Source organism: Photinus pyralis, unplaced genomic scaffold (assembly GCF_008802855.1).
Source record: "Photinus pyralis isolate 1611_PpyrPB1 unplaced genomic scaffold, Ppyr1.3 Ppyr1.4_LG4, whole genome shotgun sequence".
NCBI lineage: Eukaryota > Metazoa > Arthropoda > Insecta > Coleoptera > Lampyridae > Photinus > Photinus pyralis.
The window spans coordinates 25,922,051-25,944,341 of record NW_022170511.1 but is presented as its reverse complement, the minus strand read 5'-3'; the positions used below and the strand labels follow the sequence as shown (position 1 = coordinate 25,944,341).

The 22,291-nt window shown below is 35.7% G+C and overlaps 2 protein-coding genes across 6 annotated transcripts in view; one reads left to right on the top strand and one right to left on the bottom strand.

Moving 5' to 3' along the window:
• LOC116169370 (transient receptor potential-gamma protein) overlaps positions 1 to 22,291 on the top strand; it is a 433,246-nt gene that overhangs the window by 273,792 nt on the left and 137,163 nt on the right. The window lies entirely within an intron of this gene.
• LOC116169371 (serine/threonine-protein phosphatase 4 regulatory subunit 1-like) overlaps positions 7,207 to 22,291 on the bottom strand; it is a 30,419-nt gene continuing 15,334 nt past the window's right edge. The window contains exons 1-10 of one of the 4 annotated variants that reach the window (XM_031485450.1): positions 21,980 to 22,135; positions 17,609 to 17,907; positions 16,470 to 16,640; positions 16,130 to 16,416; positions 8,938 to 9,514; positions 8,816 to 8,885; positions 8,252 to 8,712; positions 7,982 to 8,203; positions 7,639 to 7,909; positions 7,207 to 7,586 (exon numbers count right to left, since the gene is read on the bottom strand). In XM_031485450.1, coding sequence (XP_031341310.1) covers positions 7,432 to 7,586; positions 7,639 to 7,909; positions 7,982 to 8,203; positions 8,252 to 8,712; positions 8,816 to 8,885; positions 8,938 to 9,514; positions 16,130 to 16,416; positions 16,470 to 16,640; positions 17,609 to 17,907; positions 21,980 to 21,989 — 2,523 coding nt within the window. In that variant the 5' untranslated portion in view covers positions 21,990 to 22,135 and the 3' untranslated portion in view covers positions 7,207 to 7,431. Of the gene's footprint in view, positions 7,587 to 7,638; positions 7,910 to 7,981; positions 8,204 to 8,251; positions 8,713 to 8,815; positions 8,886 to 8,937; positions 9,515 to 16,129; positions 16,417 to 16,469; positions 16,641 to 17,608; positions 17,908 to 21,543; positions 21,735 to 21,979; positions 22,136 to 22,291 lie in introns of those variants that run through there. The other 3 variants (XM_031485449.1, XM_031485451.1, XM_031485448.1) reach the window with 3 other exon arrangements.

Below are 22,291 nucleotides of genomic sequence, written 5' to 3'. Positions count from 1 at the left end.
AACTTCACGAACCCGCTTTCAGTCATTTTCTATGGATTGTCGATTTACTTTAAAAAACAGCCAATGACATACTCCTAATAAAAGACGATGTAAACAAAATGTTTTTTATCACTTTAGGTATAAACAGACGTAAATGTTTTTTTACAAAGCAAAAAAGGTCGTAATTTGTATCTAAATGCTTCAGCGGAATGTATCTTGCGAAAATTTTGTAATGTGTTCGAGTACCTATCTTTCATTTACATATTTGGAAAGCAATTTTAAATAAGAAATACCGCAGTACGCCTTCTAAGTTACCTAACCTTTTTGACTGCCCTTTCTAGGCCATTAGAAACTGCAATCCGGAACGCCGTTTTTCTTTTGAATAGCAACATCTATTAAATATCTTTGGCCCGATATAAAATTTTTGTTTCTAATGGTGAGTTTATGCAATCATTATCATTAGTGCACTATCATTAGATAATTAAAAAATAGCCAATAGAAACAAAGGTATGGTTTCGTTGGTTAGCGACGCACAATAAACCTAGATTTCTATTGGTTATTTCTAAAAGATCTCATGATAGTAGGTATTTATAAATACCAGCACTTCTAATATCTTCGAGACATTTGAGAATATCCTACTCGCTAAATTTCTGGACGGTTGCTAAAGACACTTTTAAGATAATTAGATATTGCGGCGTTCCACATACGGAATGGTCAGAAAGGTATAGTGCATTACAATTCAGAGCGTCCATTCAGAATGAATTCTTTCGTCAAGATGAAAACTGAATCATAAAAATGCATGGGGAATTCGCTTTGGACGAATGACGAGGTGCAACTGTAATGTAATCATGTCTCTCAATTTGTGTGTAAGACACATCCCTTACAAATGAAGTTCATTTAACCTTTCGTTGTACTCACGCCAAAATAATACACGATGTATCTCTCATTAAACTGTATTACAAAATCATATTAGTACAAACTCAAGTGTTGCGGTAATCTTCAGTAACTTGTCCATCGTAGTTGTTTTAAGACTATTCTTGTAACACCATCTTATGCCTTATCTTAAATATAAATGCTTTATGAATTTGTTGTTACAAAAGTGGACAAGTAGCTATATAACGAGAATGTTGTACCAAGCACAATATACCTAATCGTTTACGAATTACCTATTATAAATAATGTAAATATGGGTATTGTTTTCAAATTTGCCGCATTCAATTTGTAGAGTTTGGAGGAATTTTTTAATCTAAGACACCTCCCGAAGTTAGTATTTTTGCTGTCGCTCTAAAAAGTTTGTTTGAATCAACGCCACCAAATCCAAGTAGCATTCATACCTAGTAGCGAACGTGCGCACTAATAGAATTTTTAAAATACTGTTAAAAAGTCACTTTACGGTTAAACCTTTTTCAATGACGCAAGTATGTTAACAATTTTACCTTTCTATAATTTCTTTACATTTCACACCTTTTCTGTATTTTTAATAATTCAATCGCTATTATCTAAACGTACCTATCAAATGAGTTGTTTTGTACCTAATTGTGTAACTTTGTGTTAATTGTCTATTTTGGTGTATGATGATTCATCACTGCCATGATTATTTATGTACTATTATTATTGTTTCATTAAAGTATATTACATGTTTGACTCGTTATTTAAACTTCTTATTAAATTTTGTCTAATACCACATTTATGGACCACGCTGTACATACAAAAACATTTTTGCGTTGTGTACCTTACTGCATCAAACAATTTTCTATTTTAATTTTATTTTTTAGATATCGTTGTAACGGGTCGAGTTGTAGTTGTTTTTTTTAAGAATTGTTGTGTATATAGTAAATTCTACTTAATATCATAAGTTCATCTAAAATCTTAGCGAGAGGGAAAGTTCATTCCTGTCCAAATGTTGAATGGCCACTGTAACGATTTATTTTCTCCATTACGAAGCATTATTGTTGTTTACTTGTAACTTTGGCGAAATTTAACCACGCAGTTTTGCGTCTGATTGCCAGCGCCTTGATTTGTAGGTGTCGATCCTCATCTTCCGTTTTCCTTCGCAAGCCGTATCGAGGTACACGTCAATGAAACAAATACGTAAGGTAGAACGCATGGAATTCTAATTGCCATCATCCTACAGGCTATAAATTGTGCACTACTTTTGTGCAGATAAAGCGCATTTTTTTAACCGAAATAGCTTTTGTTTTTACATCATACACATGGATATATTTCATGCAGACCTCTTAATCGCCCTTTGTGAGCACCCTCTTCCGATAATCCATTCTTTAGGTATAAGGGAATATATCCGATAACGATAAGAAGTCGAGGAGGAGGGCTATGGTTGGTAGAAATTAATTCCTTTCGTTGAGACCTTACATGAATGAGAGTGCTCACATCCTATGACAAAGTTCATCAAGGTCGGCTGGCAATGTTTTGTAAATTTCATTTTTCATTGTTCCCCACAAGGGAGAGACAGATCAGGTGACCGCGCCGGCCAGCGTACGTCGCCATTATTAGCAACAACATGATTGGGGAACAATTCCGATAAGCATTCCCCAACTCTCGTAGCATTATGGGGCGGTGCGCCATCTTGCTGGAACCATATTGAGTTCAAACGATGAAGAAGGACGTTATTGTCAATAAAATCGGTTAGAAATGTCCTCAGGAAATGGAGGTACCGATCAGCATTTAGTGTCTCTTCGTACATGTAAGGACCATCGTCCATTAAACCGACCCATACGTTACCGCTAAAACGTATTTGTGGTCGTCGTTCTTGAAATTGATGAGGATTTTCAATTGACCAGTAATGTTCATTGTGGCGATTAAACATTGCTGCATTGGTAAACTTGCACTCATCAGACCATATATGATGTCATTAAGGAAATTTACATTTTCTTGAATCTGATTATTGTCAAACGTACAAAAAGCTACCCGTCGTTCATGATCTCCTGGATGGAGCGTTTGGAAAATATGAATTGCCCAAGGCCGATATTTGTGTTTTTAATAGTTCCTCAAACAACTTGATGGGATGGCAAATTCAGCGGGGCTGCAACTTCTCTTGATGAGACAGATGGATTGTCTTGCACCTAATTAACAATGGGGTCATCCCGCCTTCATTTTTTATTTCTGATCCACAAAGTACATTAAAAATAAAAAGACCCGTGTGTCCTCAATTTTTATTTGCGAGTAAAATAAACCCAAAATAAATTATTGAAAAGCTGTGTTTTTAGTCCGAATTTGAAACGCTTCAGACTAAATACGTCACAAACCTACAACCAATCACGTAGAAGTGAGCTGGCAACCTTACGCGAGAGTCTGACGTTTGTCACATTTGACGTTTTGAGAGGGATGTTTAACCGCATCTAGCACGAAAGTGACAAGTGCCTGTGACAGATGACGCAAGTTATAAATGCCATTCTCCTGCAATATTGCCAAGTCGTTATGTCATCTGAATGGTTCTAGGAGCTGATTGGTCGGGCTTATTACGTCACAGAGCCCGCCACAATCATATCGTTTTGAATAAACCTTTAAAACCGCACATGTTCATTATTTTTTTGCTAATCAGCCTCTATTTTTAAATAAACTTTTACTGTCCAAAAAAAATGTTTTATGGTTTCAGGTACACGCTTATTAAATTAGAACTGCGAAATTCAACTATACTGTAAACCCCCATTATTAAATGATGAATAGTTTAGTAGTTGTAATCATGTAACATTTTTACCGCTTGCAAAATTGCCTGCTCATATTCATTGGGTCTATCAGCACCATATTGCTGTCTACATCTTTTAAAAGAACCATATTCGCCCAAGTTTTTATGCAGCAAAGAAAAATACCTCAAAGTTGCCGCTCTGGATAACGCTGCAAGTATGTTGCAGCAGCCATGTGGACATTTCGATGAGAAGTGTAGTAAATTTGGATCATATCTCTTTGATCTACACTTGAACAAGGCATTTTCGCATGCAACTAGCATAAACCTAAATGACACTACATGAAATAACTCAACTTTTTGTTCACAACAAAAGAACGTTTTGTTTTTCCAAAGCACTCTTCCCAAAAAATTAAAAATTGTATTTTTAGGAAAAATGTGACATTGAACCAATATGTGTGATATATCGTTGTAAAGAGAAAAAGAGACCTAATCTCAAACTGTGAAAATTCAAAATGGCGCCCATAAGAAAAACTAAAGTTGCCACGTGTTTCTCTGTCATCTTGAAAGTTATTAAAAAGAGGATGCCATATTTGAAATCTCCATTAAAAAGTGTCCGAATAATGTGATAATTAAAAATGTCTACTATGGTTAGTTCATCATAAAAAAATTAAAAACGAAAATCAGAAATTTTCGTTTTTTTGCGATATCTTCAAAACTATTGAAGATATTTCAAATTTCTTTTCAGATTCTTATTCGGCACAAAAATTGGCAACTTTGCCCCCATTTAACCAACTTTCTATCTCTTAAGATAAGTGAGATCCCTATAGTGGCTATGTGTCCTAATGGACACCGTGTATACAAAAACGGTTGTTTTCAGTGCCCTTTTATATTTCACAAAACGCGTTATAAGTTCTTTTACAAAAAATATTACAATAAAATAAAATTATGCATAGCAGTCATCACTCATCACATACCAGATACCGCAAATGGAATAACTTGTGTCATTGTTTATGCTTGTTAGTTGTTTGAACTGTCAACTTTGCTTGTTTAACCCATATATCTGATTTAGATATATGGTTTAACCTAATTTCTATGTTCAATAATAACAAATGTGCTCAGTCATGAGGTCCCACTCGACCAGACACATCCTGTATAGTCGATGGGCCTGGACTGGATTACTGTGACTCCTGGGGCCTATAACACCAACCCGACAATTGTTAGAGTATATTGTACACTTTTAGCTTTTTCATAGCACAACTCATTTCAGCGACGTCGGAAGTATGGGTCAGAGGCTCAGTGTTTACACAAGGGCGGCCGCGCCCCCTCTAAGAATGAAATGATCTATGGCTATGGTTTTCTCAATCGAGTCAAGTATCTCTGAGATACTCAGTTGCATATAACTAAACATCCTCCGACGGGGGGGGCTTTCGACAATCAAAATTAATATCAGGGTAAATTTGGCGTTTGTTGAAATTATAACCTATTTTGTATAGGAATAGGGCCTCTCTAATATGTTTGCCCCTGACCTACAGAAACCTTTATCCGGCCCTGTATACAGTGCGTAAAATTTAGCTCGGAAAATGCTCATATACGAGTCATCATTGGTATGCCTGACAGTTATGCATCCCATCTTACACACTAATATGACGGCAGTGTAAACAAAACAACACTTATTTTAGATACGTATTCGGCCGATTTCGACTTATTAACGATCCTCAAGACCGTTTATAATTGTCTGTCTGTCTGGCCGTGTGCACGATAACGTAGAAACGTCCGAACGGTTGAAAATTGATAAACATGTTCCTCAGAACATAAGAAAGGTCGCCATTGTTTTTCGGCTATATAGACTAAAGCCAACATTCCATAATATTGTCAATTTTTTAGTACCAGTAAAATGTAAACATTTGTACATAACCTATGTTATTTATTTATTTATTAAATAAATTTTATTATCACTCTCTTGTTCTGGGCTCTCAACAGGCTTGCGCCCAATTACAGAGTGACCCGCATAATGCTTTTTAGAGGTGCCTCTGCAGAAGGTCTTAAGTTGTTCTATACTACTCCTGTATTTACCTTACGAATTAGGAAAACTGCAGGTCTGGAGACTAAATATTTATCTTCTGTAAACTTTAACTAAGGTCTCTATCTACTGTCAACGTGTTATAGTGAGCTTTAAAAATGAATATAAATTTTATTTTAATTTTACAAATTCCCTATTATCTGTCAAAAATTACTAAAAAATTGAGGGAAAAATAGGACAGGTTCTAAACATTACAAAAATAGGACAACTTTCAGTTCCTAAAATAACTACCAAAAAATTGATAGTTAACGTATGAAATGTTCAATTTTTTTGTTCCTAAAAAAATTATTTAAAAATTGACTAAATAAATGATCGTTACAAACGGGCTTAACGGGCCAAAAAGTTACTGCCTCAACCTCCAAAAAAGGGTTTCTTTTATAATTCTTGTTCCAAAGAACATATGAATGTCCAGTTTTCTGCAACTATGCAGAATAAAAAGAAATATCGCATGCGCAACCCAAATTTTGTATTTGCGCAATCCCCATTTTTATTTGTTAGGATATTTGAACGAAAAGTAATTTAAAAAATTTGCTTTACAAGATCTGATCTGGTGGGACAGAATCAACCCCTTAAGGTGTATTAGATTTTTAACTCTGAAACTGTTTTTAAACTTTTATAGCATTTTTTCAGTTACTGGAATTTTACTCAATCTAACAATCAACAATCAAACAAATTTCCACTTTTTCAATGTAAATGCCACCTTAATAAAGTCCTGTCAGATAGGATAAAGGGGTTATATTTAAAAGTCTCAAAAACGGCAGGTAAACCACAGGTAAACTCAATTTCACTTTAAAACCTGCAAGAATAATCAAATGTTTACAACCCGCTACCATTGTTTAAATATTTTTTTTAACAATGCCACTACCATCCATACACGCCATTTGTAAATCACACCAGCGCCTCTAGTGTTAATCTGAATCGCGAATAAGACATGGAATTTGTATTACAAGACAAGTTCAAAGGAATACTTGCTCCATTTGACACGCTGCCACTGGATTTACATTAGACAGACTGGATTAGACCAAATGAAAGTTGTTTTCACTTAAAGTAAATTTAAATAATCGCTTAAATTTGAAGAAAAATTAAAAAGTGGCATCTTAAATTTGTATTTTAGTTTCCAGACTTATCTTATATTGTACAATAAAGAACACAATTTGCATATTCTATTCTTTTAACCCCAGTACATTTGGAGGAGGGAAGGGAGTGTGCAATCATTGGTTGTACCTCAGGGTGTTGGAGGGTCAATTTGCCAATGGCTTGTAGCCTAATTATAAAGATAAGCATCTGTAGAGATCACATAACTATACACAATGTTTGAATAAATGTTTTTCAGTTTTGCATCTTAAACATTGTTGGTTTGTAAGTATATTATAAAGTAAAAACAAAACTATCTGTAACACTTTATTAACTGCAAAGAGAAACTTCAATGCAGATCAAATTGGATCACAATATTTGCAAGTTACGGCAAACACCTTCTGCCGCCTATTACAAGAAAAAACAGTTACACAAATAAAGTCTATAGATATTTTACAGTATAAAACATTTACAATAAAATCATAAGATAATTAATACTAAATACAAAAATTTTCAATTTTTTTTTAGCTGGATAGAGAAAATTAATACTTTTAGACTTACTATTAACTCCAAAGATTGGAATCCAGAATGCTACACTAACATACTTGATCAAAATTGCACTTTATTCAGGTATGCTGTGAATGATCACCGACGCTCAAAGAAGCGAGCTAGCGGGCACTACCCGTTGCACCACAGTCGAAAGGTGAAAACCAGCACAGTCTCGTACATCGCGATCTTTATCGGCTTGTAACCTTCGTAAAACGGTTTGTAAACCATCAAAATGCGCATTGTTGGGATCTGAGAAATACTCTTAAAACGAGAAGGAATTATTTCACATTAAAATTACACTCGTCATACCAACCGTTTGTAATAATATGTTGAGCAATAGTTCTGGCCACCACCAGTCGAACGTTAGCGACAGGATCCCAACTCAAATCCAGAAAATGTGGCATCACCTCATTTGCAAACTGTTCAGGCGGTAACGCGCAAGAGGTTAACAATTTAGAACAGAGTAACGCAAACGACTGCCTCAATTTCCATCTTTTTGAATGTGCGAATTTTTCATCTAATTTAACTAGTAGACGGGACGTCCGTGCCGGATCGGATGACATGTGACGAATTAATTCGGTAACCTTTAAAAATGGAAAAAGTTAAATGGACAGTATTTGATTTTTATATGGACGAAGAATCACAATCCAACTTACTAATAATAATGCAACTTCTCGTACAGCGGCAACTTTATCACACAGTAATTCTTGAGCCAAAAAACTGATATGTTTACAGGCGTCTCTTGGGCAAAATAAAGGCACAGCGAGCAGTAATTGTTCCGCCAGCTCTTGTCGAAACCTCCAATTCGTTTCGTTGTCAGTTAGAAGAAAGCCCTCCAGTCTTGGTAAATAGAAATTTCTTATGGTAGGACTGATCAACTACAAGTAATGATTTAAAAATCGTTTTCACGCCCACACGCAACTCACCCTTAAGAAATGGGCTAAATGTTTCAAAACTCCTATTCGTACCTCATCCAAGTCCCGAATAAAACCTTCGAATATTGGCATTAAACTATTTGTCGCTATATCTGGGCCTAATATCACAGCCAATTCGTATAAACTACTTGCAACAGTGCGTCTAACTCTATATTGCATGTTGGCAGCTAAAACTTCCACCGTATTCTTCAATAAATGCCAGTTATCACTTCCTAGTGTCAACGCAACGGCCGGCAAGGAGTAGGCGCAATGGTACGCCATTTCGTTATTAGATTCTTGAGCTAAATTAGAATCAGTCATTGACACAAAGTGGTCAATCAGGACTTGGGGAACGATGGCCTGTTGGGGATGTTCTTCGTTACTTGTGAAATTTTCACAATTCTTCGATGCATCGCTAATTATTTTCTCTTCAGTGTTTGGTGTGTTTGTAGGTATGGTGTTGTGTGTATTTTCTTCAATAAAATTAGTAAATTACTTTTTATTTACTAAACACAACTAAGTGTAAACTCACTATTTGAGCAATTATTTTATAAATAAAATTTAAAAAAATCTTACCTAATAATTGAGAAGGAGATGGTTTAGTAAGAAATTCAATGGAGTAGTTTAAATCTTCCTTGGTGGATTGCTACAATAAATGTGAATATATGACAATTAGCGATACAAAAATATCAACTTACTGTACTAGCATGATCGACATTGCGCAAGACCGATTCGTCGTTTACAATTTTAGGATCTAAAGGCATATTAGGACTGACGTACCAATAGTTGTACGAATTGTAATTGTCAACATTTTCTGCTCTATTTCTAGACTTGGAAATGTCACAATTTTCATTCTCTGTTTTACTATGTCTAACCTCATCATTTGATTCTGCGTTTTTATTTGAAGCCTTCCAGTCCTCAAATGGATCCTGTGCTGCCACATTCGGTTCAGTATCCCAATTCGAAACAGTTTCATCGAGGCATTTCAATAAGTTATCAAAAGATTGAACATCAAATACGTTGTTGATATCTACACTTGCACCAGTCTTTGTGTTTGCGTCCGCAGACGCTTTCGTTACAGGATCTGTGGCAATCTGTATTTTGGATTCTGTCGTCGATTCACCTGGCGTTGGTTCGGCGTTTTCTGAAGGATCCTCCATTAGATCCCATATTGAGTCTAAGGGCGTCGGATCTTTATTTGCTTCTTCTTTAAATAACATGTGCAATTCATTCACAGACCTTAAAATGTTTGATTCAGAATATGAAGGAGTTATCCTGTAAAAAACAAACAGAATTTTCAATAACGAGCAATAAAATATTGTATATTATAAGACGGAAGAAATGTTTACTTGTTCGTCGATATATTGGTTGTTATACTAATATGCAGTGATAATGGGTACAAAAAAATATTGGTACGTAGATAGGACCAAAACAATTTTCAAATAAATCTAAAGATCTAAAAGATGGTAGAAAAATTGTGTGTTTCCATTAAAAAATCTCTGAATTTTGTAACTTTGGCCCTACAAAGAAAACACCCTATAAATTTATTTTTAATTGTTTCATAGTATTATATTTGACTTTTACCGTACTCAGGATAAAAGATACAGAGCATGGAATCAAAATTTAAGCAGTAATTTTGTCAATAAACTGAATCTTGCAAATGCCATATTTTTCTTATAAATGGAATTATTTTTACAACTACAAGTTCGTATATTAACCACATAATAAAAAATGTATACAATTACACGTATAATTATAAAATACATTCAAATACAGGGGGTTCCATTTAAAAACATGTACCTTTTTAGTCTCCTACTTTGTGAACGCACCCTTGTATAATTTAAAATATTTCTAATAGCGTTTTCGATTGGCAAAACTCGTACTGCACGAGTGTTGCACAAGAAACTAAAGAAATCCATGTGAAAATTGCTCTCAATGGAACATAAATATTCGTAAATATTTGCTGTCATTTGTCCATAACCTTATTTTAGATTTGTATTTATACAATGATTTAGGTAATCGACAAATCTGTATTCTAAAAAATGACTGAAACGATTTTACTATTATTTATGATAAACAATGAGGAATATAAATTTGAAATTCCTGTAAAGAACCAATTTTTGGCGTTCACTTTAAAGAGTAAAATGCAACTTTTTGTAAAGTAGAAGTTATATGGCTAGTTCATCATCTTCGCTATCGCTAGATGACAACAAAAAACTCTCCAACGCAAGAAATAAATTCAAATTGGTGCACTTTTATTTTGAAAATTTGCTCCACGAGCTCTCCGACCTCGTGCGTCAAAATTTGCATTTAGTGCGTAATTGTTGCATCACATTTGCCAATGGAACACAGAAAATTGCCCTAAAATTACCAATAGAACGTAAAAATTGCACTCGTGCAGCACGAGTTTTGCCAATCGAAAACGCTATAAGATGTGGAGAACATTCAACCATACCAAAATACAAAAGCACTCTATTAAAAAAAATCTTATCTTGAAGGCATTTAGTGATTCCGCGCAATCGTTGATTCACCCTGTACAATATTGTATGTTACTCATTTATAAGCAATAATAAACATAAATAATTAGTTCTTAAATTGATCTCTAAGAAATGACTAAAATATCATGTTATCCAATGGCATAGTGAAAAAATTTGGACCACCGTTTCCAAGATTTGACCCAAAGTTGGTATTTTTTCAATGAAACACCCTGTATATTTTAACATCAATTTTTTTGCATTCTTCTTCCTGATTACATTGATGTATTGATATATATGTATTTTTTTTTATATAATTATTATAAAGGGTATTTTTTTGAGAGCTTTATGAACGTTTCTGTAAAAGTAAAATAGGTAGGTTTTTGAAAATTTGTACTTATGAGTTACTCTGAAGGCCGAATTGATGTAAAATATTTTCAAAATGGCCGCACAAGTGTACTTTAAAAAAAAGTGAATTTGCGTACAACCGCACCTATGGAGACACTAAAAACTGAGTTTTTTTTAATGGGATGACCATTTTCTTACTATTGCATGAGATAAAGAATCGAAATGGCCTTATTTTGACAAAATCGATCCAAAATTGGGGTGGTCATTTAAAATAACGAAGTGCGGCCATTTTGAAAATATTTTACATCGATTGGGCCTTCAGAGCAACTCCTTTCAATTTTCAAAAACCTATCTATTTTACTTTCCCATAAATGTTTAACTAAAGCTCCCAGAAAAACACCCATCAGCTGATTTAAGCCGTGGTTACAATAAACAAAACAAAAGCTCCATGAATCTATGATCTACTATTTCAAAACAATAAAAAAAAATTTGAAAAAAATATAGGTTGTGATACATCAAGGTAATCGAGAAAAAGAAATTTTATAATAAATGGTTGTATAACTTGTGTAGAGTACTCAGGAATTGTAGCCAGAACTCCAAAATTCCACCAAAAAATTTTTCAAGTATATTTTCAGCTTAAGGCCAAAACACGACAATCTGTTTCAGTGCCTTTGAAAGGTCATGCCATTCTTTGTACAGTACAGTAACATAAATTTAATTATGGTTTATTTAAATGAATTATTAATGCTCATAAGAACAAACATTATTAACGAGAAACCAAATTAAAATGGTCCTTAAACAGTTTAATTTAAAACAGTTAATCATTATTTAAAACTTGCTTGCACTCAAATTTATAACATGTAAATTTACACATTTATAACACGCGCATGAATTTCACCATTTATAACTTCGGCATAGATATTGAAACTGAGACTGAACACAATTCAATTTGCTTATATAGCAAACAATAAACCTCAAAAAACCTAGAAGAATCAGTAGCATCCACTTGCATAGATTTAGGGATAGCCCTAGCACTAAAGGTCAAAACATGTAATTCTAGGGCGTTTGATGATTAAAGTAGGTCACTTTGCACATCCGCCCCCCTAGGACAGGAAAGAGTGAGCCACCCCTATCAATTGAGGGTACTAACTTTTGTTCTATCCGTACTCTTAACAACTTAAAACATAACCTCAAAGTCAATGAATCAGATTACACAATAAATTTTCAGTTGAAATTAGAAATATATTTACGAAACACTAACATATTAACTGAAGATGAGAATTGGAAAATCAAACCTATCCCCCCCCCCCCAATCAGCATTTGGTAATATTAGGCATACTACTAAATCTCAAATTGTAAACATTCTTTTGATTCTTATGGTTCGGACATGCCATGTCTCTAACTTCAAAGACAATTTTCTTAATTCTGGAAACAGAATTTAAAAATACCATACTAAAAGATTTACAAAAAAAAAAGAATAGATCTTGTCAGGGATTCCCTTAAGAAATTTTGACATGCAAATAGTAACCAATATAACGAAAATCATTTGCAGCTTCGGTCCAGGCAAATCTGATTTAGATGAGAAGAGTACAGTACTAGAAGAAAGCACGCATTATTATCGTATGACCCAAATACAAGGTAAAGAGAATCTTGGTAAAAACAGTAGATGCAGATGTAGTTGCCGTATACAGGGTGGTGTTTTTAACCTGGCAAGGTGACGAAGCTGGATTGTGCAGCTGCTAAAACGCTGAGCAGTGCACATCAGTGATGATGACTAAACACAAAACTGCACAGAAAAGATACCCCCCAAGGTGGGGTGCTATCACTACTTCTAATATCCATACTAATAAAATAACTAGCAAATTTGAGGCTACACACGTGACAATAAACTGGATTGGAGCAAACATATTCAGCTCAAAGCGGAAATAGGGCTTTCTGGCAATATCACCGCGCAATTGGCAGACTGTGGGTACTTCTTAATTATGCGCAAAGACTGGCATACTTTCCCTTCTGGGTCTGTCTCCACTAGATCTCTACGTGAGAGAGGCCATACTGACATCCTTGGGTCTTAGAACTGAGGGACTGTTGAACAGCAGAGGTACTGAGATGGGCCACTCCCATATTCTGAGCGAGACGATTAAGCGATGCCTATCCTAGAATGACGACTGGACTCACTCACCCTCCAATTCAAATTAGGGAAAAAGTGCCCATCTTTTTTTATGTGAATGTGGCTTCCATCTTCATGGATGGATCTAAAACAATGAAAGGAACAGGCACTGGTATTTACTCCAAAGAACTGAACTTCCACGTTACCCAACCACTAGGCAAACTCCCTACTGTATTCCAGGCAGAATTGGTAGGACTAATGCTTAGTGCAAGGAAGTCCTTGTGCATAATAGAACAAAACTATCAGAATCTTCACTTTCCAGTGACTTGGTCACCATAAAATTACAGACTATGCACTAAAGCAAATAGCAACACCGTTGAGCTCGTATAAGTGAAAGGACCTGCTGGAACAAAAAGGCAATGAGAAAGTCAATGGATTAGCACGACTGGCCTCAAAACAGATGTTTTACAGCCCAGGGCCGGCTCTTCCACTTACAGCCACAACTGTAAACAACTTAATAATTCAAAACGCTCAAACCCAAAACAGGGCTAGGTGGAACATGCCGTTAGATTGGCGCCAAGCGAGAGAGGCCTTCAGAGGACCATCTCATAGTGTGGCGCGTTTTTGCAAACGGCTACCGGACATAGCTAAGTTTAAAGAAGCTTCCCCTTCCATCCTTAGGTTCGTTCAAGTGTGGGATGGCTTGGATGATGTCAAGGCCTAAGTACATGTGGACCTAATTCACCCTCCCATCATAATCCAAGCCAACACTTTATTAAGCAGTCAAAGAATTTAAACACAGCTGCAGACAAGATGGTTCTTCTGCAAAATGTTCATGTTAATCCTCAAATTTAAAATGTGCAAGAATTAGCAAGTCTGGCATGGCATGTAATACAATTAATTATAAATAACACTAAATAATATCTAGCAGATCTAGTGCCAGTTAACGTGTTCAGACAGTCAGACTCCCCATGCATCGCTCTGCTCTACCGCTTAATACTGTTCCGCGCCCATATCGTCATATGACTTAAGGATAAAAAAATTATTAGGTAAATCGGTCATGAAGAATTATTTTCAAATTTTAAAAATGACCTACAGAGGGCGTAACTGCCATCTTAAATTTTAAAATTGCATTTTCTTTCAATTTCGCATAATAAACTAAACATTCTTTTTTAACATTTTTAAAGAGAACCAATTTATCTATCATTTTTGTAAAAACAAAAACTCAGTTATTTTAAAAACAAAGAAGGCGTGGGGCGTTCAATTGTTTTTGCAATAACCTGCTTTAACTTCTTAACCATTTGACCGATTGTAACAAATTTGGTATTGTTGAAAAGAGCATTCCCTGGGCAACAAGAATCAACGAAAATATAGTTAATTTAGTTGAATCCTTCTCCGCCAAGGGGCTAGTTTGACACTATGATCCAAAATCCTAAAAAAATCAAATGGAATGATATGACTTTGTTTTATGAAAAAGTAGCCAAATAATCCAAAGAGACCAGTGAAAACCGTTTTTCAAACTCTCGTTCCTAACCTCAAATATTGGGAAAATGAGATTATTAATTAATTAATAAGAATGCTTAAATTGTCTTATTTGACGTATTTCCGGTATTTGTCGGTGGCGCGAAAGAAAATCACCCTACACTTTTAGGTAGGCCTTGGAAAATTAAACAAATGAAACATGCATTATAAATTAATAACTGCCATAATTTGTAAATTATTCTGCTGTGTTTACATTCAAAAAGTGCAGTTTTTTGAAATGTTAATATTTTATAATGCATCGTGTTTCATTTGTTTAATTTTCCAAGACCTATCTAAAAGTGTAGGGTGATTTTCTTTCGCGCCATCGACAAATACCGGAAATACGTCAAATAAGATACAATTTAAGCATTTTTATTAATTAATTAATTAATTAATCTCATTTTCCCAACATTTTTGAGGTTAGGAACGAGATTTTGAAAAATGGTTTTCACTGGCCTCTTTGGATGTTATTTGGCTACTTTTTCATAAAGAAAAAGTCATAAAAAGTCATATTCCATTTGATTTTTTTAGGATTTTGGGTCATAGTGTCAAAACTAGCCCCCTGGCGGAGAAGGATTCAACTAAATTCACTATATTTGATTCTCATTGCCCAAGGAATGCTCTTTTCAACAATACCAAATTTGTTACAATCGGTCAAACGGTTAAAAAGTTAAAGCAGGTTATTGTAAAAACAATTGAACGCCCCACACCATCTTTGTTTTTGAAATAACTGAGTTTTTCCTTTCACGAAAATAATAGATAAACTGGTTCTCTTTAAAAATGTGAACAATTTTTTTTTTAGTTTATTATGCGAAATTTAAAGAAAATGCAATTTTAAAATTTAAGATAGCAGATACGCCCTCTGTTGGTCATTTTTAGAACTTGAAAATATTTTCCAGTGATTCTTCATGACCGATTTACTCAATAATTTTATTTACCCCTAAGTCATATTACGAACGATTCTCGAGATATGGCCGAGGAACAGTCTTATTGGGTCACCCGGTACAGACTCTCATTTTTAGTTAATTTGTTAGTGCTCTGTAAAGATATTGTAGCGAATATTCTAGAATTTTCTGCAAAATGCTAAAAACAAAAAAATGCAGTTTTAACAGTTTCTCACCCCCTCCCCTGATAAAGGAGGATACCACCTTGATAAAATTTCAGTTTGGGCCAATGGTCATTTGTTTCAAATAATCCTCACCTTTTTTGTTAAAAGGTGTAGTGTTCCTGTAAAATGCCAAAAACTCAGCCTCCCCTGCTACAGGGGGAAATGTTTTGTTTTAGCTCCTAAACATAATTTTTAATTTGCAGAACTAAAAAAAACTGCAAACAGTAAACAGGTCTTATGGTTATGACAACAATGCTTTTATCAGGAGCAATCAACCAAAATAAATTTTTGGAAATGGTGGAGAGTCCTGAATGAAAGTATAGCTTACTTACCTAAATTCAGTACCATCCGTGTTAACCAGAACTAATTCCCCGACATTATTATATGCCAGTCTCGTACTCGTGGGATCCGCGAAAGTAGATATAAATGGTCCTAATGACTCAAATGCAGACAGGCGCACCCAACGACTCTGATCCTGCAGTAATTTGGCAAACACCGGCGCTAATGACATTCGTCGTTTCGCCGAGGAACACGCGCTGGAGACCGATATTATAACTTCGGCGCACGCTTTTCTTACGCCCCAAATCTCATCTGCGCAAAGATTTAAGTACGATGGTAACTGTAAAAATACAGGTTCTCAAATAAATGTAACGTTAACGCCGAAGAGCTTACCAACACGTTATCATAGGCTTCTTTTCCGATAACTGCGCAAAAATCGCCAAAATGTGAGGCGCACACTTTGCGAACGCAAAACATGTTACTCATGCATAACTGGGAAAAACGTTGAAGAAATACTCGCTCGGTCACTTCCCTCCCCAAAAATGGAACTAACCGACTCATCAGCTGTAACAAAAAATACACGCCTTAGAACTACTATAAATTTAGAATAAACTATTGTAATATTTACGTTACTTAAACAGTGTAAAGAAGATCAACGTGCACCTCTCCGCTCATCAAAGCTGGCTGTGATATGATTCAAAACCCATTTCACAACCAACTGATGAGCACAGCAATACACTCTGCTTGCTGAAAATAAACTGTTAATTAGCACACTAATAAAGTAGCGAGACGAAATTTGAATGAGGTATCGCTCATCAAAGCTGACTGTGATATGATCAAATTACATTTCACATTCAGCTGATGAGCGACACAACACTAATCTTGCAGGATTCTTCATGTCGCAGCCAGGGCCAACAACCCAACTCGTCAAAATGGCTGTGATACCTGTTGAAACACGATTTCACAACCAAATTGACGACCGGGGCATCGGTCTCTCCTTGTGCGCTGTTCGGTTCGATGTCTTCGCCGTTCGTTGAAAAGCAGTGACCAAGCTCATCAAAGTGGCTGTGATATCTTAAAGAAACAAGAATTCACAACCAAATTGATGCGTTGGGCTCCCGCATGAAAAAGTTCGTACCATTTAGATGAGATAAACCTAATCGTGCTCATCAAAGCTGGCTGTGATAGATCGAAACTTTAAAACAGCCAACTCTGACGAGCACGGGCAGATTCATTGTGTTAGACGGGTATCTGGAAATACAATTCTAATGTTGACGGGCGCAGTCGCCGCATGAAAGACAAGGTAGTGAGACAAAACAATTAAACATCTCACTACCCATGTCTTTCACGCGGAAAACTGCACGGTCAAACTTAACTGCTAAAATTACAGAGGCGGGTAAGTACGTGAATATTTTGATCAAAGGGTTTGTAAACAAAATTTTGCAAAAAATGGAAATGTGTACCCCTCGATACCAGTTCATGTACTTTTACATGAGGTGTCTTTGCGTGTAAACAACTTAAATGACACCTACCGTGATCGATCCCGTGTGATAATCCATTAAAGTGTCCGAATTCGAAAGGCCCAGCACCGCCGGGCAAACTTGAATTTCGGCTTGCGTTCTCGTAACGAGATTTTTTTCCAGGAGGAAAAACAGCGACAGTTGAGCGGTCTTTCGTATTTGATTGTCCTTATCGCCTAAATTATTGACTACTATCGGAAGAAGATGTTCGCTTATAATTGGGCCTAGGTTCGGGACGCGATTTTTGTACTCTACTGCTGATACGGCTATGTAGGGTATCTGTTCCAGTAAATCTATACGGATCACAGTTTCTGTAACAAAAGAAAAATAGTAAATAACAATTGGTTGACAATATCACACTTAAATTTAGATCTGCCTATTCGATTTTAGCTACTTTACATGCCAGAAAAAATAATTCAAATTCAGAAAGTCTTTTTGAGATACTCCCCTTTGGAAAAAATGTTTTGAAAAAAAATGAGTTTTATAATAAAATTGTACAAAGACAAAAAGTGAAATTTAAAATGTATTCTTGATGATTTTATTCTAAGACCCATAAAAAAGTAACATGGTTAAATGTGGCAAAAACATCCTAAATTCAAAAAATTCAAGAAAAACATGTCATTTAAAAAATCAACCATATGGTATTGGTTAAAAGAGAGAGATCAAAAAAAGAGTACATATAATCATCAACAATTTTTGTTCACACATTTTTTAAATAAAATAAATATAATCGCATGCTAGATTGAGTGGTAGAGCAACATGTGAACGACTAGATCAACATGTGACTCCGCATAGATTATTTTCCTTTACTTTTACATAACGTGTATAAAAAAAGGCATCATTATTATTATCATTATTTTTATTATAAAGAAGTTTCCAGTTTTGTCCAACCCTATACAGGGTGTTTCGAAATTCGCGCACACGGACTATGGGATGGTGTATACGACAAAAACTGAACAAAAAGTTACTCTACCAGTTTTCCATCAGACCGCTATTTTTTCGAGCTACCCCGGTTTTAAAAATCTCCGCCCCCCCTACGCTGCGCCACTGGTTAAACTTAATAGTAACACATTTTTAAAATCAAAAGAAGGTTCAAAATAAACTATAAACTGCAAAATGAAAACGAAATTTGATATATTCCAGTTTTTCGGTGATATCTCGGTAATTTTCAAAAATCTAAAATGCGTTTTTTTAGTCACAAACAGGGGTAACCTTGCCCCCATTTAACCTACACGGTAGGTATATGCCACCATTACGCAAATCCCAATGGTGAGCCACGAATTCGAACCGCCCTGTACATACAACTACGATTATACAACTAACTTCATACAGGAGATAATGGTGGTGTCTACATTACATGCATTCGGATCAGTACGTACTTACATTTACCACCGTTACAGGTTAGCTTGTTTACTGCCTAGGTATGACTCGTGGATGTATATCATAATAATAAGCCTACTGTTTGCTGTGCCTCTTGCAGTCATATACACATTACAAATTGTTGTTACAGGGTGTTTCGAAATTCGCGCACACGGACGGACGGATGGTGTTATACGAGAAAAACTTAACAAAAAGTTCCTCTACGAGTTTCCCATAAGACCGCTATTTTTCGAGCTACCGCGGTTTTAAGTCTCCGCCCCCCCCCTACGCTGCGCCACTGGTTAAACTTAATAATAACACATTTTTAAAAACAACTTATGACGAGTAGATAATTACAACAGTTGTTCAAAATGTCCGCCGTCTGCTAGTAAACAAGCTTCAGCACGTTGAAAAAAAAAGTGCTGGTCTGATCAAAAACTGGTAGAGGAACTTTTTATTCAGTTTTCGTTGTATAACACCATCTCACAGTCCGTGTGCGCGAATTTCGAAACACCCTGTATAGTAATTGTTTACTCCTGGTTACCTACAGGCCAGTCAGATTTTACGATTATAGAAAAAACTATGTACACATTTTTTTCTCCAAAAACAAAATATTTCAATTTAATTGTAAGTGTAAGGACACTTAAAAAAATTATGGTGGAAGTACTATAGACAGTGAATGATTTGTGGGGGAATATAGAACCGGGCGGCCTGGGGGGTATGGAATACGCCCCGGGATAATACTACCTCCCAGAAAAGAAGGATTTGCTTTTCCTTTCCTTTCCCTACAGCTCTTGGAACTACACAACCTTCGTACACTGGGGGCGAAACTGGGGGGTTTTTAATGTTTCTACAAAAATCTTCAAAATTTCTGCCATAAAATAGCGTATAGTTGACTGACTTGACAAACGCACCATATGAACTTTAATAGTAATTTTTTCATTTCTGAGTATTGGCTTCCCTAATTATTTTAGAGAGTATATTTAGGTTTTTTGTAGAGAACAAAATTACGAATCTGTACATACTATTGTTTTCTACTTTATAAATTCAAAAACAAAAGTCAGTAATGCCATGGAATTATGGAATGAAACAAAAGCGCCTGCATTTGTCATTAGTTAGCTGTGTTTGTTCTCAAACTGCCATGACACCACTGATTTTCTTAAAAGCGCGTTTTTAGTTATCAAAGTTCTTGGTTTGAAAGTTCAAAAAATTAAAAGGTATAGTATGCATGAATCCGTAATTTTTTTTTCTACAAAACACCAAAATAGACCTCTAGATCTCTAAAATAATTAGGGAAGCCAATAATCAGAGTTGAAAAAATTACTATTGAAATTCCTATCAAAAGCATTACATTACAGGTAAATGGTATTAGTCAGTAGCCGGCTTTACACTATGAAGCATAGCACACACAAAAATAAAGCTATTCTGTATCAATAAAACAATTTGCCATTTGTCACGCAAGTTTTCCTTCACTTCATTACTGCTACATGGCTTAGTTTTTATATTCCCTTTGTTTATAAGTGGACCCAGCTGCTCGACCATCCTAATCAACTTTACAACTTTTATTAGAAAATGCGAATTTGAGCAAAGGATCTTCTGCGTCACATACCAAACTATGCCATGTTGCCAATTGATTCGATGAAGCAACCAAAACGTTTTCTCAGGACAAACTGGGTCTCAACTTTTATTGTTCGAACTACATCTTTATCTTTTCTCAGTTACTGTGACACATAGGATGAAACTAACGACTTTATAGAAAGTTTTTCGGTATACCTTTTCCGATTTTGCATGTCTCCAACCCCAAGATGGTTCAGCACAGGAGAAAAATTCTGATCTTGAAGAAATTTCAAATCTGAAGTTATTGCAGCTCCTAAAGATGTACCTCCCAAATGATAGTGCACTCGAGTGCATTCGAAACGAAAAATATTAATTTTGGTTCTGTATCAGCGAGCTGACCCAAATTTCATCAGAGATGAATTTTCAGATTAAGAAGAAATGCTGCATTTGTCTTAACTTCATAAGAATTGCACACCGTCATAATTCAATAGAGAAAAAATTTGTTGAATGATTCCTCAGCACTGTGAATCTATCCAAAGAGCTAGATCGACCTCAGTAGTCAGTGTAGAAAAATTTGCAGCGAAAGACGTTCTGTGGCTCCTAAACAATTCAAATATGAGATGATGTCAATTTGTCAAGCCGGTGGCGCCACCTCCTGATGACAAGTGCAATACCCACAAACTGTGCCATGAAAATTAAACGTCCAATTAATTAAAATCGTGCAAACTGTAACGTAAAAAGTAATCGCCTAAGAAAAGCTACACACTGTTAATTAAGGATGCATTAGGATGCCATTTTAAAAATTAACGGTTTTCTAAAGATGTCACAATCGCGTTTTTTTTGTAAAATAACAGAAACGCACATTCCTCGCCATCGCCGTTTAAACGTTACCGGAACCCACACATACAACACTACTACAAAATTTGTAACGAACCGTTTCACCTTTGCTTTCAATTTACGATTTCGTGGAATTAATGTTTCATTCATGATTCCCGTAAAAACAAATGCGTCATACAACAAATTCTACTTACTTAAAATGACCATAAAGGAGCCTTGGCTTAAAGTCGAATTTCAATTAAAACGTCTTTCATGAATGAGATTACAAGCACCATCACCATTCATCGCGAGATGGTCCGAAATCCGAAGCATACACATAGCCTCAGGTCAAGAAATTTTGTAATCCGCCCCTGCTCGGTTATCTTGAAAAAATTACGTACACCAAATAAACACAACAATTAAAGGCGGTCGATTAATTTTCGCGTCGGTGTGAGCGGTGTGTGAATTGTTAAAGGTTGGGTGTAAAAAAAGCGAAAAAAAAATGAAAAACTATTAAGCGCCAGTAAAAGCACGCGGTTTACCTCCATTTTGATTTGAGTCTGAACTAGGCTTGAGGTTAACCGGAAACGTTACAATGGCTTTCTCCGCAATTTACGCGACTAACTTGCAACTCCATACGTAAACACTTACCTTTAATCATAAGTATCACAAACAAACATCATTTTTGAAAAGACGTCACGATTTTCCCGCATTTTTTAATGAAAAACGTGCACACAAACAAGCAAGCGTTCGGAACTAAGCAAAGACAGGCATGCCGTGTTTAGTTGGTGGCATTGCCACGTTCGGCGCTACAGTGACGGGCGCGGTAAGGGACGTTAGGGGGAAATGAGATCGTTGCCCGCGCGTAGTACTCGCGTCAGGGCGATTTCATTGAGTTTTGCGCAGCAGTACCGCCCAACGTCTGGCGCGTTTTACTGAACCTGCTGTCCAACGGTCCAGTAG